This window comes from Lepidothrix coronata, unplaced genomic scaffold (assembly GCF_001604755.1).
Source record: "Lepidothrix coronata isolate B3197 unplaced genomic scaffold, Lepidothrix_coronata-1.0 Scaffold182, whole genome shotgun sequence".
NCBI classification, from domain to species: domain Eukaryota; kingdom Metazoa; phylum Chordata; class Aves; order Passeriformes; family Pipridae; genus Lepidothrix; species Lepidothrix coronata.
This window is the reverse complement of record NW_016690362.1, coordinates 1,649,483-1,675,358: the sequence shown is the minus strand read 5'-3', so window position 1 is coordinate 1,675,358 and position 25,876 is coordinate 1,649,483. Positions and strand designations below refer to the sequence as shown.

At 46.7% G+C, this 25,876-nt stretch overlaps 1 protein-coding gene across 6 annotated transcripts in view; it reads right to left on the bottom strand.

Annotated features, from left to right (window-relative positions):
• The window catches only part of ACTN1 (actinin alpha 1), an 88,326-nt gene extending 63,233 nt beyond the window's left edge, over positions 1 to 25,093 (bottom strand). For 4 of the 6 annotated variants that reach the window (XM_017830684.1, XM_017830679.1, XM_017830681.1 and 1 more), the window contains exon 1: positions 24,944 to 25,092. In XM_017830684.1, the coding sequence (XP_017686173.1) occupies positions 24,944 to 25,048 (105 nt within the window). In that variant the 5' untranslated portion in view covers positions 25,049 to 25,092. Of the gene's footprint in view, positions 1 to 24,943 lie in introns of all 6 variants that reach the window. The other 2 variants (XM_017830685.1, XM_017830683.1) reach the window with 1 other exon arrangement.
• Between the last annotated feature and the right edge of the window lie 783 nt (positions 25,094 to 25,876).

Below are 25,876 nucleotides of genomic sequence, written 5' to 3'. Positions count from 1 at the left end.
ATGCTCAGGCATCTCAGGCACCCCTGAGGGCACCCCTCCGCTCTGCTCAACAGCTGAGATGGGATTAGTTAAGGCGGCCAAAGGGAGGACATGGAGATAGATGCAAGGCATACCCCGAGCTCAGAGTTCCTGAGAAACGAACAGCTTGAGCACTCCCCTCGCTATGCACCAGAGAGCTTCACTGTAAACACACCATCTACTGAGGCAAAGAGCAGTAATATAAACCAGATGCTATAGGGAATTTTTTCCCTCTTCGTCTGCACTAAATTTAAATACTGAGCTCTTCTTTTGCCAATTGGTTCTTAAAGGGCCTGTATGCTGCTCTTCATCTCTGTACCACTTGTTTGAATTTAACAGAGAACTCAGGAGCCCTCCATGCGCTGCAACCACCCCAAGAAGCATGTGTTCTTCCTGAAGTCTTGAAGGCTGAGACCTGGCTTTCCAACTAATACACCAGGAGCCCTCACAGATCCTGAGAGCTGAGAACAAAGAGAATCTTGCAGGTGAAATTATGGCCCTAGAAAGGTTTCCCTATCCCTGAGGTATGTCCTACTTGTGGTCTTCATCTTCTGAAGAGAGATGTGGTACAGTCAACATAGGAGCTTAATTCCCACTTAGACAAAGCTTTCAAAAATTGTAGCAGAGCTGACCAACACAAAGAAAGCCCCACCAAGAAGTTAGTTTAACTGTGGTGCCAAGAGCAATCCATTAGCCTTCTATGCCAGGTGACCAAAATGAGTACCCAATCACAGGCCTTGCCTCCCAGGCAAAGGAATGGAAATCCATTACTTCAGGAAGTATTGTCTCATTGCAAAGGGCAGGAGCGGACAACACCCAAAGAGTACCGCCCCTCCAGACAACAGGCTCTACCTACATTACCACCATCACACTGAAACAAGCCGCTGCAAGAGTACAGCTACACTGACTGAACCTTTCACAGGCATTAAGTCAACATCATCCTCCTAGTGAAGGCTTTAAGTGATCATGGCTAACCATTAAAATGGGATCCAATTGAAACAGCACTGAAAGGAGTGTCCCTGTCTCCTCTCCCCTTTGCTGGGCTATTAAAGCCCACAGCTGCTTTGGTTATCAGTAGGGCTTTTTTCCCAGGAAGCTGCCTTAGCCTCCAAGCACCACTAAACATCAGCTGTCCTTGGCAACTCAAACAAATCAATAGTAATGAAACAGGCAACATGCCATTCTTGAAAGATGCAAAATAATGCTAGTGCACACTTTCCTACATACGGTTGTATTCAATTCCTAATTGCTTTCACCTCTTCCTGAAAAGTAATGCCTCACCCCCAAAGTCAAATATTAACCTATTCATTCTTTGATAACAAGCCATTCAACAAGCAGTGGTACTAACCAGTTCTGGCTCCCTATGCTGCCCCAGTGTGCTGGTGTTTAGGTAAGGAATGAACCTATTTGGCTTTTCCCATTCTGCCACACCTCTAGAAATAAGCACACAGTCTGCACCTTTTGTCTTTGTTGCCCAGCTTTTGACTTATTTCCCCCAACTTTGCTGTTACCATTGACCTTTCCAAGACAAATAGCTCTCCTGAAATATAAACTAGCTAGAAGATGGAAAATGAAAGTGGCCAGTCTCCATCATGGAGACAACTAAGCGGGAGGTTACACACCATCTCATACAAGCAAAAATATCACCTGATGTAATTACTAGTGATAAAGAGGATGATCAGTAAGGTGTAAACATATTTTGTTTTACACAGCCTAGCCATGAAGAACTAGATGTAATCAAAGACAGCTGAGTAACATAATGACAAAACTCACTGATGATAAATCCTCAAGGATTAAGCTGTATTGGAAAATCTTAATTCAAAATAAAGTTGGACAAAACAGGGAAGAGCCACCTACTCATACACTTAACAAACAGCAATACTGTAGACAGGAGACCGCAAGTACAGGTGAGGAAAGAATGGGACGAACAAGAATTATGGACATCACAGTAAGAGCACACTGCTCCATGCTGTGCCTGCATGCAGAGCACAGTGAGGTCCTGAACCTGCACAACGAGGCAGCAGGAACAAAACATTTTTGTAAGCAAACTCCTTAAATCATCTGGGATGTTCAATTTACTTCTACTTAACAGTTCAGTAGGAAAGAGCAGAATACAATTATGCAGCGATTGTTCCCATACCAATACAGCAGATATCAAATTGGACTCAGGTGAAGGTCAGATCAATACTCTGTGGCTTACAGTTAGTTTGTTTAGCTCTTTTAAGGCAATACAAAGGAAATCTCCCCTTTCCTGCCCCTCCCTTGCCACTCTTGAAAAAGACATTGTCAAGGTACAGTAATAATTGTGGAAATCTAGACTTTCTGTGGACATTGTGGTTGCATATTAACTACCCCTGACAACAGCAGCTCTGAGAGCAGCATAGGGAGGTGCCCTTCTCTCATACACATAAGCGAAGCCATTCAAAGGATGGGGTACTTCTTACCTCGTGTACTGCAAGTTTTGAAATAGTCTTACAAAGATACTAATTTTGGGTGGATATCAGAACCAGGATGCTTCAAAAAGCAGTGCTTCAGCACCCCCTATAAAACAGGTTATCAAAACCACTGTGAACCACCACAACACATTATTTGCCTAAACTGAGTAGGCATGCAATCATATCTCTAATTCATATCCTTCCTCAGATTTTTTTCCTTTCTAGGAAGCTCTGATCTCATGTGAAAGGTATGTTGTTTTAGTTACAAGGTCTCCAACTGACATACGTTGTTCTTGAAACTCTCAGATGTGGCTCGTGACCACAGGAAATGATTCAGTCTGGCTTGTCCGGAAGAACTAAGTACAAGGATGCCCGCTGCTTTACACTTGCACAGGGATAGCTGGAACCACTACTTTCACCTAGAAATTCTTCAGGACACAGGTACACCTTGTTTCCTGAGATGCATAGAATGATAGAATAGTTTGGGTTGGAAGGGACCTTTAAGGGTCTTCTAGTCCACCCTCCCTGCAGTGAGAAGGGACATCCTCAACTACCTCAGGTTGCTCAGGGCCCCATCCAACCTGATCTTGAATGTTTCCAGGTGAATGTTTCCAACCACCACCTCTCTGGGCAACCTGTTCCAGTGTTTTATCACCTTAATTGTAAAAAACTTCTTCCTTATATCTAATTTAAACCCTCTCATTTAGACCCTCTCACCTACATTGCAAAGGGCCTGGGAGCTGTGCAGCATGCCTTCTTACATTGCCCCATTCACTTCTTGAGAGACACCATTTGCTTTCCACCAGCTGCGCAGCCTTTGGAAAAACAGGTGCATCCAAGTAGCACCTTTTTTTTAAATAGTTTTTTTTTATTAATTGCAAGGAATAGTGAGTCACTAATGATAGCACAGGCTTCTCCAGTGTCTGCCTCCTCCAGCAGCTTTGGAGGGTCCCCAGGGCCTGTTTCACACTGTGTTCATCAGCATGGCGATGAAGGAGATGCAGGAGGGATCAAGTACAAAAGCTACAGCACAGAACAACATGCACCCCTTACTACGACGACTTAAACTCCACAGGTACAGCAGGGCAAGGAGCTTGGAGAGGCTCCCACTCCTGATGTGAAGGATAAACATGAGGTCTCTTGCCCAGAGAAAGGCAAATTATTTACACAAGACATGTCACTTGAGGGTAGGATGAGGTAGCAGGGATTCTACCTTTATTCGGAAGCTACTGCTTGCAACAAGATGTCCTTCCTGATAAGGACACAAAACCCATATGAGGCAGACAAAGTGACAGAACTGCAAGTCCAAGCCACAGCAAGTGGCATCAATGCTCATACCAGATCTGCCAAGACCCATCACAGTGAGGGATGTCCCCTCCAGCATCCTTCCACCAGAAGGGACAGGACTTGCAGAAATATTCTGGTCTCAGGTAGGAAGCAACTTTCAGGAAAAGATAACACTTTGCTGAAAACAGTTTCTTGCATGGCCTGGTTCAAACATGGAAGCTCTCATTTTGGAGAATTTCCACTTGAGCTATGTTGTCATCCAAGCAAAACAGCAATTACACCCTCCCACATGATATACATTGGAGATAGGCAAGGAAGAAAGGGCAGGTACTGAGGAGACTGTGCTCTGGTTCTAAATGAACCTTGGCCTGTAAGGGCATTGAAAGTACTACAGAAACCTCACTGCAACACTGGGATACTGGGAAAAACAAAACCTTCACGTCAAGACTAGGCAAGCAGTCTGGGCAGACTGTTCCTAAGCTGTACTTCGACTCTTCCTTACATAATTTTCTAATCTATTTTTTTTGCATAAATTTAATAATCAAGTAAAAAGCAGTCTGCAAGACAAGTGTCAAGCACCCTCTCACAGATAACCCAGTAGAAAGGCTCCCACGCACTCTGAGGCACATCTGTGATGTGCCAGTTCAAGGTAGGTTTCTTTTGCCTTTAATCATTTCTCCCATGAATAAGTAACATGAAAGTGCTCTTACCCTGATAGTATTTGTATTTCGATATCCAACTGCTACTCATATGCCTCTCCTAAGACAGTCTCTTGTAAAGATTACAGCAGCAAGGGCAGGAGACATCAACACAGACATTGCTCAACATAAATGCTTAAAGCAGTCATTTAGCTTAGTACCAAATTCTTATTTCAGACTTTATGCCTAAAGACTGCTGGATCAGCCCCCTTCATGGAGACTTTAAACACAGTGTTCTCTATAATATGTGCATACCTATACATGATAAAATTATAGCCTACTTTGCTGTAGACTCACCCTCCATTCAGGTGGCTCCACTGCCAATACTATTGAGCAAGCACTTCTGCAGACAGCATATGGTGTCACTCGTCATTTTGCCCTGTCGTGCTCTGTACTTAAGAGTGGACACAGCAGTATCTCATTCATGCTCGTGCTTATATCACCATCAACCTTGGTGTAATTCCACAGGAGGGAAATCTCAAATGCAGTATTGGTTACAGTCCTCTCAGGAACATCATTTATTTTAGGGAATAGTTTCATGATGGAGAATGACTCAGCCAACCAGCTTTCTTCAGTTACCACTGCTGGATGGCCACTCAAATTCTTCACTGGTGGTAGAAGCTACTACCATGTCAAGCTCTTTGACCCTGCTGCCTTGTATTGGTAACCTGCCTAGAGATATCAACTATACACAAAAAGCCAAGCCAGCAAGAGCACCGACAAAGCTCAGGGATTAGACTGAACTTGCTTTGATGCTTATTCGCAAATGCTCATATTCTTACATGTTTGTGTAGGAAAATGCCAAATCACTTAGTCACAGATAACACGTCAGAGTACAGCTCATCTCCTACAAAGAGTGCCTTCCATAATCTCCATTCCTAATTTTGCTGTTGCCTGACAATTTTCCTTTGCAACAGTTGCTAAGCAAAACATTTGCAGTTCATTTTAGTCTCACAACTGACACATAGTGACTATGCGTAATGGTTACATAGTAAAAAATGCATGGCTGTTGAGCATGGTTCATTTTCTGACCTACTCTTCTCCCCCCTCCCAAGATCTATGACACTCAAGATATTTTATTCCTTGGCTGGGGAATGCTTAAATAACTTCTATCACAATATATGCATGCATGGATACAGTAGGAATAATAAAACTAGCAGAACAATGCATCATATTACATTATGAAAACAAACCCAAACAAGCCACTGACAAGAAATAGGTAACTCGAATGGCAGTTCACGTGCAATCCTGAAGTCATCATTGCCATGATGTTTGTTGTCTGTTTTCTCAAATAAAAATTATCTGAGCCAGGTAAGGTGCATACACATGACAGACAGCAGTGTAAGTTACCACCTGAAAGTCAAATTACTTTGATACAAGCAGTCAAGGAACATTTATTGTCACTTGTTTCAGAAGACCTAAAAACCTTATTCCAGAAATGTCCATACATGGTCTGTCAATATCTTTGGAAGAAGGTATCTTGTCACTAAGACATCCGCCATGAGTCTTCTAATCAGAAGAATTTGGGACTGTTTCTGGAAGTTCAAGTAGCTTTCTGTTTCTCCTACAATAATGCAGTTCAGTGTAAAACCAATACAAAAAAGTTAATTCAAGAGAGACACAAACTGCTATTTTTTAATACTTGTGGCTAAGAAACTGTACCACAGGTTAGCAGCCACAGCCAGCACTCGATAGAATAGGAGGCAGGAACTCATCTCCTTTGTGTAAAAAAAAGTCGCTGCAGTTGAGAAAAAAAAGGAGGGCCCTTCTGACATTACTAGCAGATATATGGACAGGTTTATTTCAAGCTTGTGCTTAGATCAGAAAACCTCTCCTAATTCCCTTCAGTTCAAGAGTTTCCTAAGCAGGTAGACCTCAATAACAAATAGAATGGTCAAGAGAAGTTCTTTTCCATTAACATTGGTTTCATCATAGAGAGGGGAGAAAAAAGTACAACTCTGTCCTTCCTCTTCCATGTTTAATTCATATAAACTTTAATCACGGATGATGATGTGACTTTTCATATAACACAGAAAGAGGGTGATGGAAAAAGATCTTTGGAAATATTGAGAAAAACAGACTTCTGCAATCTGTGTTCAGAAACAGCAGCAATGCAGCTTGCTGCCAAATGCTGAAGCTCTAGAGAGGACAATGCAGGTTTTTACAAATGAGCTGCTACTACACTGAAGGGAAAAGTCTCGTGTTGTGTATATGCATGGGCAGAAATGAGTTTGTGAGGAGAGAGAAAGAAACAGAGGAACTGTCACCTTGGGCCCCATGGAAGTTTGCTACACTTATGCCCATGCTGATAGGAAGAATAAAGCATAGACTGTGCTGCAAAATTACACCTTCCTTCTTATCCAAAGCCACACCTCAAAAACTAATATAAATTTTACACTTAGTTCTCCACCACCACCACTGCTTGTATTCAGCACCGGACAAATCGCTCAATGACACTCATCCAAATCCTTAAGCCAAGGTGCACAGTCCCATTTCCCTGACCAGTCACTGTTGAGCCGGTGCATTAATCTCAGATGAGGGTCAGGCAAAAACCTCCTTTAGTAGAAATCAAGTTAAGGTATAAGTGGATTCCTGGCAAAACTCCCCTGGCTTCAAGCTTACATCACGGATAAATGCAGTTCAGTCCAATCCAGTCTTTGTCCTAAAACTATTTTTCTGCTCTCCCCATAGCTCCCTTTGAAGGCTGCAGGGAGAACCACATCTCTGCAAGAGAAATGATGGCAGACTGCATAGCTTCAGAGGAATACCAAAACAAAACACCTTGTTTCAGGGTCTCTTGTTAAGTGCTAATCATCCGGATTTGGATGCCAGCCCCGATTATGAGAAGTATGTAGTAAACAGAATCATGCCATGTGATATGTGGGCTTAACCCTCTTCCTGCTGGCAGCTGCACGTCACCACAAAGTTGCAGTGGGAACAGCAAAGCTATCTCCAGGAACCAACTGGCCTTTTGTCCTCAGCTTGCTGCTTGCTGCTGTCTCCTCTGAAGAGCCACACAATGGAAGGTTGCAGAAGGATGTATGCAATTCTAACCACATTCAGCCCCCTGGAAGTCTGCTGTTTGGTGATTTACCCCACCTTTATCCAAGCATATGGCTGGGCAATATTACATGCAGCCTCACAGAAAAAAGGGTATGGATAATTAAGATCCCGCAGTGGGAGGCTTGAGCTGATCTTGCCTGTGGGCCAGGAAGAAATAATCCCACTCCCAACATGCTGAATAAACAGTGAGTGGGCTTCAATAACAAGGGTACAGTTGTCCCAACCCTTTCCTCAGCAAGCAATCACACTATTGTTACACTCCCCAGTAGGTATTGGCCATCACCCAGGGACACAGTGGCTGCCACACAAGCATCCAGTGCAGAGCATTGCACACTGTTCTCCCACTCCAACTGCTGCCACACGTGTCATGCAGTTATGACCATGCAACCCTACAGCAGCACCCACCACAGGCTGCAAAAAGAAAGTGACCTGAACCAGCAGGCTAGCAGATAATAGTAATGAATTTCAGGCCCTCTCTCCCATGGGATTCTCTTTCCTTCCACTAGATCACATATCCTATTATCAAGGCATGTAGGACCCAACCTTTGCAAGACTCTTGCTTCCTCTTATGCAGTCAGATGGCCACAGAGCAATGTGCTAGTAAGGGAAACATTTTCTTCCTGCAGAAATAAGGCAATCCAACTCTAATTTCTGAGTTTTCACAGCATTAAATTCAACTTGATACTTAGCAAGCCTAGCTACACTTATTAGTGGCCAAGGACCTCTTCACACCCTACCTCCTACATCCTACGCAGTGTACTGGTAACTGCCAGAGGAAGTTAGTCATTTCCACGTTAAACTGTCTCCCATGCCATGAGCAAGCCAACTCATTTCTGCACACAGGTAAGTATTGTTAAGTGAATTAGAATTTATTTCTACCCTTCTCAGCTAGCAGAATAGCTAAGCCTCTTGCATTTGCTTAGCAGGCTACTCTGCAACTTTTTTTCCCTGACTTCCTGATGCTTAAGAACCCAACTCTGATAATTTAGAGCCTGTCTCCAGCTGTCTGTGTGGTTTCTCTGTATTTAGGACTGTTGTAGGCTGAAGTCTACCCACAAAGACTCAGCACAGCGTCCTGACATGTTCATGCTGCCGACTTTGAACTACATTTGAAGCAAGTTAGCAGAACAACAGATGTCCATATGAACAGTGACAGGATAGCAAAACCAGATCAGATTAGAGCACTATGCATTGGATAGGGAATAAAGAGCCAGGTACCCATCAGTGCAGCCACTACAGCAGAGCATCTCCCTGCTGTCAGGGAATTCCCATTTAGCTCACTATAGCAGCAACGAGCCCCTCACTGTAGTAGCAAACAACCCCCTTTACATTATTCCTAAAGGGAAGCACCAGCTCCCAAGAATGAGACGCCAACCCACATCACAACCCTTTGCTCCCTAAACTCCCTACAGCAGCCTTGTCCCTCTTTAAAAGATGGGTATCAGACTACTGGTATCTGTTCATAAAAGAAGTTTGGTGTTCTGCAAAGCATCATGGCAAAGTCTTCAGGTTTTGATCTTTCAAACTTGGATGGCTAAAGACTGCACTTGCTGAGCAGCTTTGTTTCCTCAAAGCTTCAGCAACTGGGTTTGTGAGAACTGCACTGAGCTCTGGCAATCTCTACAGGGCCTAAGAGGAGGCAGCAAACATTCCTGCATAGGTAACAGAAGCAGCTTCTTTCCCAGCTCAGCAGCTGCTGCACAGTAGTTCTTTGACCAGCCATTAAGCACTCGCTTCCAGAAGGCAGGAGACTGCATTGGACTTGAAAATGAGACAGACGCCAAATCCCAGTCCAGGGCCAGTGCTTGGGGACCCAGGCAATGTGATGTTCAGAACACAGATGTGCTGGGATTTATTTCCACAGCAAAAAGTCAAGATTGGGTTTTTTTCTTAGACTCTCTCCAGTTCTTTCTCGTTCTCTTGCTGCTCCCTCACTGTGGAGAGAGATCTAGGTTTAACTCTTCTCCCTATTATTGTATTGGTAAATTAATTTTAACGCCAATTAAGTTCTTTCATCTGGCTCACAGTTCATGTCCATAAGTAGCAAATGTTGGAGCAATGCAGAGGCTGTGCCTTGCAAGGGGAGGAAGGAACAGCTATTTCTCAAGCAGTTATTGCTAATTTCAGCCCCCTTATTCTATCAAGCCATAAGCACAGTCTCACAGCTTTCAACATGACTTATTTGTGTCAGGCAGATTTCCATTCCCCACTCCAAAACCCTTCCTTCAGTCTCAGATATCCTGCATGGCTAGAGGTGGTTTTAAACTGCATTCCTACCCACGGAGAGTTTGTGGACACTTTTTTCTTTTCACATGCAGACTAGAACTATCACCTGGACCAAGCTGCAAAAATTCAAGGAATTTGGGCAGGGCTTAAATAAAGCGAGAAAGCATTGCTTTGCTTTCTAACCTAGCAAAAGGTATTTAGAAGCCTGGAACAAAGCACAAACCTCAAGCTCCTTTGGCTGCCAGGAGCCAGGTCCTGTCTACATTTGCTGCAGCTCCAAAGGGATTGGTTTCATGGCTGACATTGATCACTTTATTGACAAGCTGCCATTAAAGTGGGCAGTCCCACTCTGCATTTACCCTTCACTTTCCCCACCTTGACACCTCCTTCTCTTAACCTTAGGTTCAGCTGGATCAACTCTTACCTGGCTGAAAACTCACTTTTCCACAGCATATGCAGGTACTGATCATGAGTGCATCCAACTGAGAACAAATGACAGATAAGCACAGTCAGACTGGACTAAAGACTGTAAAACTGCATCTGGAGTGAGTCTTATACCAAGTAAATAGATGAAGAGAGAACACTCAGCACTTGCATATGCAAAAGTTAAATAAATTAGGTGCGAAACATAAGATTTGTGTATTTGGAATCATCAGGGACTCAAATTTGAATATACCTTATGTCACCCTCTGGCAAACTCTCTAGAATACACTTTAAAGACAGGAATTACACCACAGATTTATTCATCCATTTTGTAAGGCTGCAGAAGTAGCAAAGCTGATAAGCCAAAAGCAGATAAGCACTACATAAACTATATTATAAGCTCTGAAATGCATTATCCCCAATATACAGATGTAAAATATTTTGCCCACTAATCACAGAATATGCTGAGTTGGAAGGGAGCCACAAGGATCATTGAGTCCAACCCTTAGCCCTGCACAGGACTATCCCCAAGAATCACAGCATGTGCCTGAGAGTATTGTCTAAATGCTTCTTGAGCTCTGTCAGCCTTGGTGCTGTGATCACTTCCCTAGGGAACCTGTTCCACCACCCAACCACCCTCTGGGTGAAGAACCTTTTTTTAATATCCAACCTAAACCTCCCCTGACACAACTTCAGACCGTTCCCTCAGATCCTGTCACTGGTCACCACAGAGAAGGGATCACTGCCTGGCCCTCCTCTTCCCCTCACAAGGAGTTGTAGACTGCAATGACGTCTCCCTTCAGTCTCCTCTTCTCCAGGCTGAACAGACCAAGTGACCTCAGCCCCTCCTCATATGGCTTCCCCTCAAGGCCCTTCACCATCTTTGTTGCCCTCGTTTGGACTCTCTCTAACAGCTTAACATCTTTCTTACATTGTGGTACCCAAAACTGCACACAATATTCAAGGTGAGGCCGCCCCAGTGCAGAGCAGAGCGGGACAATCCTCTCCCTTGACTGGCTGGCGATGCTTTGCCTGATACCCCCCAGGACACAGTTGACCCTCCTGGCTCATATTCAACTTACCATTGACCAGGACACCAGGTCCCCTTCTGTGGCACTGCTTTCCAGCATCTCATTTCCCAGCCTGTATGTACATCCAAGGTTGCCCCATCCCAGGTGCAGAATCCAGTACTTTCTTATTGTTGGACTTCATATGGCTGGCGTTTGCCCCGTCCTCTAATTTGTCGAGGTCCCTCTGCAGGGCCTCCCCACCTTCAAGGGAGTCAACAGCTCCTCCCAGTTTTGTGTTACCTTCAAACTTCCTTAGTATCCCTTCCAGTCCTGCACCCAAGTCATTTATGAAGATGTTGAAGAGCACAGGCCCTAAGATGGAGCCCTGTGGAACTCCACTAGTGACAGGTCACCAGTCTGATGTCACCCCATTCACTATTACCCTCTGGGCTCGACCCATGAGCCAATTGCTCACCCACTACATGATGTGTTTATCCAGCTGTGTGCTGGACATTTTATCCAGAAGGGTACTGTGAGAGACAGTCCCAAAAGCTTCACTAAAATCCAAAAAGATTATATCAACTGTCTTCCCTTTATCAACTAGGTAGGTAGGCAAAGCAAGCAAGAAACAGTAGGTAAATTAAGTCCCAGTTAGCTTGATAGAAACGGGCACGTCTAGCTAATACTTCTCTTCTGCTAAGATGAGAAAGTTGGTGGTTTTTCTGGACACTGCAAATTCATGACAAATTAGCACCCTTACAAAACTGTGCTAAGGGTTCACATGAGAAGTCATAGGAGAATGTGACTTACCAATCCACCAAACAAGAAGGTCAGAGGGGAACACAAACCCAAGTGAGCTTTGCAGATGCCTCGCTCTTTGCTACAGTATGGACAATACTCATTCCCAGAGGCATGCTTATCCAAAGGACATCTCTTACTGTGTACTTGTGTACTGTGTACAGTGCCCCAGCACTGATAAAGAGCTTTGCTCTTTGCCTAGAGAGCTGTTCCTTTGGATGGGCTGTGCATCCCAAATCCACACCTTCAATTCCCAAAGCCTGACTGCACCCAGTACAAACACTACCTCAAACCTTCCTGCTGCTGCCCAACTCAAAAGCAGAGCAAGGCTTGCTGGAGCCCAGTGCCAGTGGGGGACTTCCAAATAACCTCTGAAGAACAATGACACCACCAGAATAGTCTCTACATGAAAGAAATGAAGATAATTATTAAAATCTTACTAACAAAAAGTTTAGAATGTCTTTTCAGCACCACATCATTTTGTTAATGTATCAGATCATGAAAGCCAACAACCCACCTAAGAAGAACAGCAATCTTCAATCCAAAGCATAGGATCACTGAACACAACGGCAGAGTAAGATGGGAACAGAGATTTCCCTCCCCAACTCCTGTTAATGAAGGTGAGACAAGGAAACAAAGAAGAGGAGGAGGTAGAATTTGGGATAAAGAAATATAGGTAGAAAAAGATATCACGGAGTACTACAAGATGCTTTAAACTAAAGCAAAATTTAACAAAAGTAGCATGGTGGTGATTTTATTCTCTAGTTACACCCACATCAGAAACACACTACCGAATACTGCTCTGCTACTGTAGCAAGTTGAAAGGGTGTGGAGAAAGCAGACATCTGAAGCTAAAGATGACAGAAACACAGAGGCACCACTTTGAAGTGATCCATCACTAGATTTTGTCCTGAAGAGAGATTGAGAAGCACGCAGTCAGGGTGTACTGATAGTGGCTGCATCAGCACCTAAAACCAACAACCAGTCAAATGCATAGTGTGTTCCAAATGAACATGGAACTGAAAATCATTTCTTTGACTCAAGAGCATTGCATGGAAGTACTACAAACACGATGCGCTGAAACTGGCTCAAGTGTCTTAAACTTAAAAATAAAAAAAAAAAAAAGGAACATTTAAAATCGGTTACCATCTTTTCAGTGTTTTTGGCCTTGCAGCATCTGGGAACCACACTCACAGGTCAGAGTTCTGTGGCACAGGGAGGTGTACAAACATGGAAAAGAAACATGGTCCCTTTCTCTAATTACCCTGCAAGCTAGAAGACCAGCAAGAGACTGCAGGAAGATGCAGGGAGAGTGCAAGGCAACAGGCAGACTCTGCTCAGGCCAGCAGGCCGAGATCTTGGCATATCACAGTGCCCACCACATAAATCTCGGGCCACTGGCACCCTAGACTTCCTTCCCACCTTACTGACCACTCTGACTGACATGGCAACAAGCATATTTTCAACCTTTCACACAGCTCAGGGACAACAGTAGATTTCTGGGGAAATAAGGTAAGTATATTAGACAGCAGTGGCAGAGGCTGACAGCATGCATAAGGTCCAAAGGGGTGAGAACATCTCTTCCTTCCTAGGCTAAGTCCAGAGCACATTGAACAAACTCATTCTCATCAAAGGTTGTTTCTCTGTTCATTTCACTTGCCAGGGCCATGCTGCACACAGTGCCTCTATTGCCCAGCACCATACAGGAATGAAGCCTGGAGACATTGCACAATAATTGCTCGAGAGCAAAATGAAAACCCTGCATAGGGAGTGGGTTTTGGGTGGGTAGGTTTGACAGTGGTGCTAGTAGTGGTGGTTTTTTGTTTTGGGGGGGGGTTTGTTGCTGTTGTTCTTTGGGTTTTTTTGAAAAACCTCCTCCTTAGGCCAAAAAGACTTTTCATTTTTCTGACCCCATCACAGGCCAAATATTGCAAACAAATACCCTGCTCAGCTACTGAGTACAGTGTGCCTGCCAACTGATGGCTGGCAGCTGGGCAGATAGGTATTTTACCACTGCAGGGCCTTTTCTTGCTGTATTTGCATGTTCTCATCCACCCTCACTCCTCCTCATCCAGCAGGGCTCTCCATTTTAAAAGTTGCCCACACTTGATCCTCACCATGCCCCTCCTCCTCCCCAAGAAGGAAGAGCTTAAGTTACAACAAGCTTCATCTCAGGAGGTAAACATGAGGAAGCAGAACAGAGACAAGCATGCTGGTACTGCCCCCTTGTCAGGGTATACCGGGGAGAGTAGGTGAAGCCTTCAGGAAAGCTGCCTCACTGCTCCCAAAAGGAGAAGTGGCTGAAGAATGCAGCGAGGGATGTGCCTGCTTGGAAATCCCAAGTCCTGCAGAATCAATCTGCAGGGCTAGAAGCTAAAGTCCCTTGGCTTTGCCTGTGAAGCTAGTAATTTGGTGGGTGGAGGGCGAGAACAGGCACCGCACATAGGTCAAGGGGGTAGCCTGACAGCAAGGAGACATCAACCCTGCTGCAACATAGCAATTTTCTACCATGTATAAACCAAACGTTGTCCTACTACATCACACCTTCAATGTCGACAGCTGCCCTGCCAGATCCACCCAACATCACGGTCTTCTGCTACAGCTTCCAAAGAGAAGGCTCCTTTTTGACAACAGATCACCACCATAAGCGCTAGGCACACCGGCTCACATCTATGGGGCTCCTAGACTTCTCCCTGCTGTGGGAAGGCCACAGGGCACCAGTTGAGGCTTGGCACAAAAGGCAGTGTGGCAGCTGTGCCAGGCTTGCCCTGTGTCCCCTGCACCCACTCCTGGGCCATCGGCAGTAATTACCTCCCACAGGACTGCAGGCAAAAGTTGTTCCAAGCTCTGCAAACAGAGGATATTATGCTTCAAATGCTTTAGTTACTGTAAGCAGTTCACTAATTACAGTAGTAATGGTTGGATTATGGCCAGTTAACAGCTTTAAAGAAACAACCCATTACAGGAGGGGGAGGAAATACTCCTTTGGGTTTAGGATGGAAACAGATTTCAGCAGTCCACCCCGTAGGAGGCTCTTAGTAGCTGGCTGGGTCAGACTACTTGCAACAGGCTGCGACAGCAAGGAGCAGTGTAATGTGTCACTAAATGATATGCTGGCTCATGAAAATTATCAGTGTTGGAGGAGGTGTGTTTGCAGGAACAGAAGGTCTTCTGTTAATACGCTGGTCCTCTCAGCTCCACCACCTCTCCATGACTGGACTGAAAAGACATGATGCAGGCAGGTGTGTGCATGCTAAGTTACTGACATAGTATCATGCCTGAGATGCTTTGTTTCAGCATGCAAGGAGTTGTGACTACAGGCATTTTAGAAACTCTTTAGCAGAGACATGCTAGCTCTAACCAAACAGCCTCATAAAAACACCCACACTATCAAGAGCCAAGAACACTCACCAAAAAGAGCATAAATTTCCTTTCATTAGCAATTGTTGCCAGCATTGGGAGGACCAGAAGTCCGTACAAGAAACATGCAGGTAGGTTCCCTGCACATCTGCCACACACATCTCCTTCCTCTTTCATGGCATCTGACTACAGAGCAGTCTGCAGAAAATCAAACTGGATCAATGAATCCCTGCAAAAAGCCCTATCCCAATGCAGAAACTGCACAAGAAGGACTGCCAACTCTGGAAGATTAAGTTTTTTGTGGCCATACCTTTTTTGAGGAAGGCAAGGCTCCCAGATACACAGTCTCCCCACCCTAAAGGGCACCTTCCACAAAAGAGGAAAGCAATATCCTGCTTCACAGAAGAAATCCCCAGTGTGTTGAAACCACAATGACAGGAACAATACTCATTCACAGATGACTACCCTGATGGTACTGCCAGCAATATGTCATGTCCCTGCAGGTCAGGTAGCTCTGCCTAACCAAGGAAAGCCAAACCCTTGCACCACAACCACCCACTTTTACTTCTCTACTCGCCCTAGGAAAAGCAGGTCCCTACACTTCTCACCAGCCCTCACTCACAATAGCCAGCCCTTAGTGGTGACACACCACTATTGGCATCCCCTGCACAAGCTCTTCAGTGACTCCCCTTGCCCCTTCCTCAGGAGGATCTTGCTCTGCTTGGTCTCCTTGCTTTCTTTTCCTTCAGAGGTCTTCAGCTGAGGACTGGCAGAAACTGAGCTTGGTATCACCAGTTGGAGAGCGAGGACTTCTGCCAGGAGAAAACCAATGTATCTGGGCATCTTGCCCAGAGTGAGTTCAGACTTGGCTCACCACAGCTGGAAGTAGTCTCATCCCTGGCCAGAGTTCCCCAACGGCCCAACAAAACCCTTGGGAAACAGCAAGTTTCCACATGTCGGCCACTCTGAAACAGACTGGTTCCTGTTCATGAATGTACTCCCCCACTGCTCCCACCCAGCCTTCTCCGCACTGCGCAGCCACCTCCAAGTGCCTCTGTCAAAAGGTGCTTGATGAGCAAGCACTGATGAAGCACAGGGTCTCACGCTGTGTGCAGAGAACGAGGTGTGCCAATAACAATGCTTCCTCTGGACAGGCTCCTCTTGTACAGCAACACTACAAGCAGAGCTAGAGGGACGGTAGAAGCTTGAACAAACGTACCCCCACACTCCTTTTGCCACCACACCCTTGCACTCGAGCTACTGCTCTCCCCTATTTCATTGGTAGGAGACCTCCACACCTCCCAAACCAGAGAAGCCATGTAGGAAACTCACCTGGAAGCATAAATATGCTTAAAAAGTAGGAACTGATTTTGGCAGCAATCAAAGTTTTCCTTAGGAAATTAAGTGCTTTCCGTTTTGATAAACCCTGGCGTAGGTGTGGTCTAAAAAGCTTTAAACAGCCTCTTTTTTTGACATTGTTTAGTAGTTAAGAAATTAGTTTGCTTTGTTTTCACCCATGGAGTCAAAATTTAGAGCTTTCTTGGGTTTAATACATTTAAGTAGCAGAACTAACTCTTCATCTACTGAAGGGTAGATTTAAATAAAGTGAGGGGGATTACAGGTAAGGAAGTACATTGGATAGCAAGAGAAATTCAGCTGCTGTAGTGCCACGGAATCTGGCCAGGAAACAGGGCTCTAGGATGTACACATCACTTTCCATGATGAAGAAAAGAGCACTCGGCTGGGATGCTGAGACCATACATGGTTCTCTCACTCTCTCTCGTCTCTCAGAGGCCTTTATGGGCTAGCTCCTGCAGTGAAGATGTAACTTCCATTTACAGCGGCAGTGAAGTCTGAGTGCGTAGCATCATATGTTGCAGTGAGGAGTAGCAAGTGTCCTGGCTGCCTGATCCAAAGGCCATGGAAAGCAGAAGTCCTTCCTCCACTGCCAACTGGCCTTTGTTCGGCATCTCTGTAGGACACAGGAGGTGTCCTCAGTGTTGTAAAAGGAAACACAAGTATTCTGTGTGAAACTTCTCCAGCCACCCAGCACTGTGCTCATGGAAAGAGCAGAGTGAACCAGTTGCACATCCATGCTGTGTTGTGTGACAGAGACACAAGATTTCACAAGGTCCTCTGAAAAATGAGGGCCACGCACAGGACACATGAGCAGAGCCCACCTGCGCTATCCTGAAGGACAGGCAGTAATGCTCAGTCACTGCAAAGTCAAGCAGGCTGCCAAAGTAGCAACCAGCTCATCCATCAAGTCATCCCTGCCTTCCCATTGACCACATAAGCCATTTAAGAGGATGTGGAAAAAGCTGCTGCTTAAGAAATCTGCCCTGCAGCCCCACCTACTATCAACGATCCACACTGGTGTGTTTCTGTAAGATTGCCCACTAGCTCTGGATTGCTGGTGTTCAGAAACCTACTTGAAACCACTCCAATCTGAGTGACAGACAGGTGCTATGGAAGCACACAACGCTGGTGTCCACTGGAGCCAGTGTAGCCAAGACATGGTCTTTTCACTTGCCAGCACTTCCCATCTTGGCTCTAATACAATAGGAAGGCCAATTTTGCTGTCATTTCTCACATCACAGTGTTGAACACATTTCCAGTCTACATAATAAAATGTTAAATTGAGAACTCATCTGGATGAGAGACCAAAATCCTCTCTGTTTATGCACACATACCCCAGCCCTGCCAGTGGGAGCTGTTTCAGAGCACTGAGGTTTGAGAATGTCTCTGCAGAGCCTCATTTATGTTGTAGTGCTTCAAAGCAGCCATGGATTTGGAAGAAAAAGAGGAGGACAACTGCAGGTAAAGGCATGAGGACAGCAAGCTGCAGTACTGGTACAAGGGTTGGCTTGCAAAGGCCTGACCCAACCCTTACCAATAGGGTACACTCATTGCCAGCTGAGCGGGAAAGACACAACGACAGGAAACCAGCATGGGAAAAAAACAGTTCTGCTTTACTGCCTAATAGGGAGCCAAGAGGTAAAACTGGCAGCAGGCCACACCACAAACATCCTATGACCAAGTTCTGCTCTCATGCAGAGGGGGAACGAGAGCAGGGAAGGCAGGGAACAAGAGCAGGGAAGGCAACGGCAGGAGGGGAATGGGAAGTGAGCTTTTTTTTGTTAATCATATTCATGATTTGCTCACTTACGCATTTTCATGATTTGCCCAAGAAGACCCCAGTTCTGTCTGAGGGATCTGGGTGACTATTGGGAACCTGTATGTCAGTGTCACATGCCAGGATCAAAATAAAGTGGTGGGTGGCTCTACAGATTTCAATAATAGACTTCTCTGGCATGACCAGCACCAGATAGACAGTACTGCTGCTGGCAAGTTCATCTCACCACTCTACACCAACTCATCCCAACAGATCCAAGCTCTGGGTAACATGCTTCAGCCCCAAAATCCCAGAGTTAGAGCAAATCTTACGCCTCTATGAAGAAAAGGCAAGTGCCTCTCCAGCTGAGGTTATGTTTTTCCTACCCTAGCAGTTGTCAAGCATATTATATGTCTTTTACCCCCCTTTAGGCACAGTTCACATATATGAGGGGATGACAGTTGCTATAGAAGATTTGTAGAAGTCATGCTAAGCACATTCCTTATGGTAACCATCATGTTTCCAATAGTCGCACATGGCAAGAAATCAGTTGTATATTCTCATACATATTCTCTCTGTTGCACTCTGTCTTCCATCTTCTCAAACACCATTTCTTAGATTGCACAAAATATCTCTAAAAAAATCACAGCAGTACATCCAGCAAGCCCCTGGGGCAGACACAACAAATTAAGGTGAGACAAGTCCACTGTATGTTGTATTTTTGCAGCTTCCCAACATTTCCCTAGACAGTTCTTCAGCCTCTTTTCTACAGTGACTGCTTTCCACACCTCATTGTAAGAAAGAGCACAGCCATTCTCTTCTAGTGTAAGTTCACCCCAGAGAGCAGCTGAGGTGTCAGGCACAACAGTGATAATCCACAGGCAGCTGGAAAATACTCTCAGTCCTTCCCCAGCACAGCCATGCAAGTTTTCACCATCTCAGTCACTGCTGCTTGTGCCAACCTTAAGAACTTCAGGTCAATGTTTTCAGTGGATTCCAGTGAGGCAGCACAGAAAAGCACACAGACTCACAACCTGGCTGGGGAGGCCAACTGAACCCTGCTCCTCCTCCAATTAAAAACGCATGAGAACTGCACCTCTCACACAGCACACACGAGAAGAGCAAAGTGCCTACACCAGGAGCAGCTGGGACCTCAGGGCTGGCAAAAGCAGTTATCGTTCACTGGTTCACCACTGTAACACACATGGCTCTAAAACTGTGATTCCAGTGTTCACGAACACGTCTACTGAACAGGTTTACCAGCCCACATTCTCAGTTACATCCAGTTAAACTTGAATTATAAAGCACCTGGTTCCTTCTGAGGGGACAAGTTCTCACCAGACAGACAAGAAAACTGGTTTCCAAACAGCTTCTACTTAAAGATGCCGTAAGTGGCACACAGATGCCCTAAGCCATGAGCACTGCAAGCAGGCAAGTGGTCAAGGCAGAAAATAATGTTATCCTCTCTAGCCTTTGCACTTATGCACAGGAAAAATGTCATTACTAAATCACATGCACAAGAATTTAAACTGATTGCCTGAAGCAGTCAGCAAGAAATTCCCCAGACAGACACACTTTACATCACTGGGCTGATAGCTGGATGCCTTTGAGGTGTTTCACCCTTCCCTAGAGGATTAGAAGGAAAAGTTCAGTACAGTTTGGTGAGTATCATGCTCATAAATTGATCCTCGGGATCTGTTATAGAGTCTCCCTCAAAGAACATGGTCTCCTCTAACCCATGCCTACTTTCCCTTAGTTTCCCCCCTTACACAGCATTCTGAATAGGAGGGAAAAAGAAACTGTGATTGTGACTTTTACATTTTCTCAGAGATAATAAGTCACACTCATACCACCTGATCTGAGCAGGCTACCAGCAGGCTTGGAGATGGGGTGTTTCCATGAGGGCTCTGTTTAACGGATACTTTCTATCATTAACAACCCCATCTCAAACAGCACAGCAAAATTCAAATCATAACAAGAGCAGTAAGACCTGCTGGATACAGACACAGTAGGGTCACAAGACCTATGGCTTTTTAGGTTACTGTATCTTTACATGCAGTGCACGGCATAGAGTGATGAGAGGGGTTCTGGGAGACTGCAGTTTCTAACAGGGAATTTCTGTAAGTTCATGAACCACTGTGCTTAGTAAGCACTTCTTTAGGGCAGAAAAGGTGCTCCCAAAGTTTGTGCTATCACTGTTTCAGCAGCACCACAAATCTGAACAGTGCAGTTCTCTCAGACAGAGATATCATTTATTGCCACATTGCCACAGAGATGTCAAACCTGATGAGGTAGAGCAGCACTGGATAAAGACAAGGACATTTATGTCCATCAATTTTATTTTTGTTTTAAATAAAGAAAAGCGTTACTATCATTCCCTACAGCATTTAAGTTACATATGGCTGTCTTCTACATGCTGCAAATGAACACTGCTTCCTACTCATATTGTCAAGACAGCAGCTGTCAGGTCAAAAAGCAATTTGGCATTTAAAGTTTTCCTGCTGGCTCTTCGGTTGGAACAGTTGCTTCAGGTCAGATTTCAAAATAAACCTGAATGAGGTGTACCTTGAGCAACCAGCTCATGAAATGAGAGTGGCCAATGGGAGAGTCTGTTGCATGGAGGGCCTGAAGGCTGACCCCTACCAGCCCCCCCGCAACAACACCAGCTTCACCCCAGTATCATTCCTGACCTCTCTGGGATGCTCAGGAGGCAGTGGATGGAAGTTGCTCTTCTCACCATTACTCTTGACCTCACCTGCAAAGATGAGGCAGGCATGCTGAGCACCAAGTGGTTCACCTAGTCCCTCATGCCAAATCCAGCTCCTGAACCAGCCCGTCAGGAAAATATTAACACTGCAGCTGGCCATTTGTCATCAACTGGGAGAAATGTCCTTGTGGGCGTAAGTGACAATCTCTTGGCCACTAAACACCCATGTGTGTATTTTTTACATGGCAAGCTTGTCTATCTCGACAGCAAGGTGAGTCTGTTGCACTGGCTTTCAGCAGGTTTTGCTTTGTAACACTAGGAAACAGAAGGATCAATCTTGTTATGCCTTGGCTAGTGCTACTTGGAGGCTTGACTCCAGACAGGAGAGAGGGCAGAAGAAAGAAAAGGCTATTAAAAGAAACTACTGAGATGAGTTCAACAGTTCAAACTACTGAGATGTAGTTCAAAGGAGAAAGTATTTTAATCCCCAGAAGAGACCCCCTGCTCCTGCACAAAAGATTGTGCAGAGGTTTATATCAGATGAAAAGTAGCTGAATTCATTCTGCACATTGTATTTTTTGCCACTTAGGAATAGCAATGCTGTGACAAGCTCTTGAAAATCTCTTAGAAAGTCTCTTCTGATAGACATGAAAAATAGGCTTCATATGGAAAGCCGCTTTCCTCCCAGAAATTGTCATTTTATTCCTACATCGTAAAACAGTAGCTTCCCAGGAAGAGACAGGTAGGAAGAGGTGCGAGACCATCATTTCTTCTCTGTATCATATTCAAGAGGCCAGGCTTCACCCTTCAAATAAGAAATTCACTCTGCACTTTGCCTATTTACCTATTGCAAAGCACCATCCAAAAGAGCAAAGGCTGTAATATCTGTCTCAGTGCAGGGAGGGAACCTGCAAACCAGCTCCCAAAAACTCAGCAAACTTGTCCTTATAATGCTCCTGTAGAGGCTGTTACTAAAAATCAGTAGATGCTCCCACTTCTGACATCCACCCTGAGTTCTGCTGAATCCATGCAGCCAGGAGAAGGGAAGCTGGACATAATTCATCTTTGAGCAACATCTCTAGACTGCTTGCTTCCCAAGTTTCAATTAGTTCCAGCAGCACAAAGCCTGGCAGGATAGCACTGTGGCACAGCCATACCCAGCCCACAGGGCCTTACTGAGCCAGGACACAAAGGGGATGGGTTGAAAACAGCCAGCAAGACACAGACACTTCTTGCACAGACACTTGCTCACTCCATTACTGACCATGTCACCACTTTAGACGTGCTGTCCCTGCTCCCAGAGAGGGCCCAAGCATCAAACTTTCAAGTCTGCCTCACTGGCTGGCTTCAGTGCTATAAATACAACAATAATTCAGTAGTACTTCAATCAGAGTTAGGTGAAGGAAAACCTAAAACACTTGAGTCAGCCAGAAAAGACTGAGCCTGAAGAGAACCTACACAAATACTTGGGAAGCATGAATCTCTCTTGTTCATCTCCATAAGCTATTAACTAACATGTACTTTTAATGAACATTAATATTTAACTACTGCAATGATTTCATTTCACAGGCAAGAAGGAGTGACAGTTTTACTGCACCACACATCCCAGGCTTATGCTTGGTAGATATTGCTACCTCCATACCTCTGAAGGAAGCAAGCCCCAAGACCCCAACAGGGCTTTTAGTCACATTCAGACCCCCGTGAGAGGATCAAGACTGTCTTTGATATCTGCACAGCCTGCTCAGCCTGGGGTCCAGTCATCAATCCCTCTGGGGGGTCATTAACCTGATGGGCTGCAACTGGGAAGAGCCATCACTCCCAGATCTGATCCTTCCTAACTACAGACACCAGAGGGGTGGGTCCCCATAAAACCATGAGCTTGCACTCATGGCTGAAGGGAACAGCTTCAGTTGTCTATCAGCAGGAAGAGAAACAATAAAGTGATCTCACCACCAATAACTGACATTTAACCATATAGAGCCCTCTCGCTCAGCAAGCTGGAGAGTGACTCCCAGCACATCAAGTTCAACTGGTAGCAGTCTACCATCAAAAGAAGTTGGCTTTGATTATTCTGAAGCAGATGTATTCATTCCTTAAAAATCCCTCTTGGCTTCTCCCCTCTGCACAAGTAACCCAAGTTAACAGAGTAGCTCTCTGTCACCCTCTTGTGATAGGACCAACAGGACTTAAAGTCTCCTGGAAGGAAGTAATATTAAAAGCATATTTACAGCATGTACCACAACCTGGGGTTTGAGACTTCTTTTGAATCCAAACGTTCCACTCCTGCTTCTGACAAGCAAATCAGTGTCCCACTATACAGAAAATATTTTACCTCACTCTGCACCATGAAAGGCAAAAAAACCCCACAGCATGACAACCATTTCCCTTAACAGCCTATGAGCAAGGCTGCCCATCTCGCTCTGGGCCCCACTGGCTGTTTCTAGATGTATTGGCCAGACGTAGGCGTAGGCCTGGAAACAGAGTTTGCAGCCAGGCAGATCTTTTGAAAAGGAAGAGACTTCCCTCCTCAAAGGAATAGAGCTCCGGCTTCCGATAAGCCATCCAGGACTCACACCCCAGATCAAGATTACATTCCTCGCTTTTCCTTTGTTGAAACATAAGCTCACACACTATCAACTCTTTCTCCATTAAATGCCCTTGTTTGTATACTTTACTTCTTATGCTCTCTACTCTCACCACTCAAGATCCCGAGTGAGGAAACCAATGACAGAAGGTCCGTAGATATCACCTTCGATTAACTCATCAGGCTCCAGGGGAAAGACTTCTAAGTGGCACCATTTCAGACAGCTCTGAACGGGAGAACCTGAAAACCCATAATCTGGAAGCAGAGGAGTAGGGGAGGAAAAGGGTTAAAGAGGAATAAGCACCTTCTCACTGGTGCGTTATCCTTCCCAGTTGTTCCCAGCTCCTTACAGAAAGCCCTGCACATCAGGCTACACTATATATATTAATATATCATCCATGTATAAAAGGCAATATCATCCCCTCTCGCATGGAAGGTTTGGGGTTCTCCTGCCTGCTCGCAGCTCGGGAAGCGCAAGGCGCGATCCAAAAAGAGCCAAGAGAGAACGAGCGACTGTCTGGGAAGCTCGGCGGGAGCCTGCTGCACCCCGCGGTGCCCCAGCCATGCCAGCACGAGTGCCTTTCCAAATTCTGCTTTATTGTTGTCTGATGGAGTGACTAAAACGGAAATGTTTCGGGGATTAGGATTCCTGAGTGATCTAATACAGGATGCTTTTGGTTCAAAGAAGGAGGGGAAAAAAAAAATAACTAGCGAGCGGAGCTCCTCCTGAGCTCCCCTCCCCACCGCTACCCTTTCGGTTTAAAAAAAGGGCCGAATGTTACCATTTTTGGACATGAGCTCCGCGCAAGCCCTGCCCTAAACCACACCATTCAAACCAGAAGCCAATTGCCGTCCCGCCGCCGGCCGGCGGGGCCGGGGCGCGGGCGGCGGCGGGCGTGCAAGGGGGATGCGGTGGGGCCCCGCCATCGCCCCCCGGCGTGCCCGCTCCGCCCGGCCGCACCTGCGGGCCAGGTGTCGGTGACAGGGCGGACATCTGTTGCTGTGGGGGCCCTGCCGCCGCACATCGCTCCCTCCCTCCCGGTTCCGCCATCACCTGCCCGCCCGCCCGCCCCCGCGGCCCCGCCACGCCGCGCAGCGCCGCGCCAGCCCCCGGCCGAGCGCGCACCGGCCCCGCTGCGGTGGCGGAGGGGGCGGCGGGGCGGGATCCCGGCAGCACGGCGGATGGGCGTGCGAGGGGAGAGGACAGAGGTGCGCCCACCTTCCTCTGCTGCTTCTCCCAGGCTGGGTCGAGGAGCAGGTCCCGATCCCAGTCCTCCTCTGGCTGCATGTAGTCGTTAGTCTGCTGAGGGTCGTAGTGATCCATGGCTGCGGCGGCGGCGGCTGCTGCTGCCCTGCCCGTCCCGTCCCGTCCCGCCGGTCCCGCGGCTGTGCCCGCTGTGCCCGTCCCGGCCCCGCGGCCGCTCAGCCCGAGCGCGCGGCGGCGGCGCCCGCTCCCACCTCTCCACTCCGGCCGCGCGCAGAGCCGCGGGGGCGCGACACACCGCCCCGCCCCCCGCCCGCCTCCGCGCCGCTCATTGGCCGCGGCCCGAGTGGCAGAGCCCACACCCATCAGCGATAGCGCTCTCTTATTGGTTATCTCTAACGTCCGTCACGGTACCAATCAGACCCGATAGGCGGTTTACGGTAGCCCCGCCCTACCGCCATCACCGCCGACGCCTCGGCGGCGGGGGCCGAGGCCGCGGGTGGGTCCGCTGGGCTGGGCCTGGGCGGTGCGGTGCGGTGCGGTGCGGTGCGGTGCGGTGCGGTGCGGTGCGGTGCGGTGCGGTGCGGTGCCGTGCCGTGCCGTGCCGTGCCGTGCCGTGCCGTGCCGTGCCGTGCGGTGCGGTGAAGCTCAGCGCCGCTTTCGGGGCATTTGTCCCGCGGCGGGATGGGGCGCGGGAGCCCGGGAGCCTGTGACTGAAGCGCCCTCACAGGCGGTACGGCTGAGCGGAGCGAGCCCGGGCGGCATTTTACGGAGAATCACAGTATCACAGAACACTCGGAGTTGGAAGGGACCCACAAGGATCATCGAGTCCAACTCCTGGCCCTGCACAGGACCAGGACCAGGAGTCACAGCATGTGCCTGAGGGTATTGTTCAAATGCTTCTTGAACTCTGTCAGCCTTGGTGCTGTGACCCTGGGGAGCCTGCCA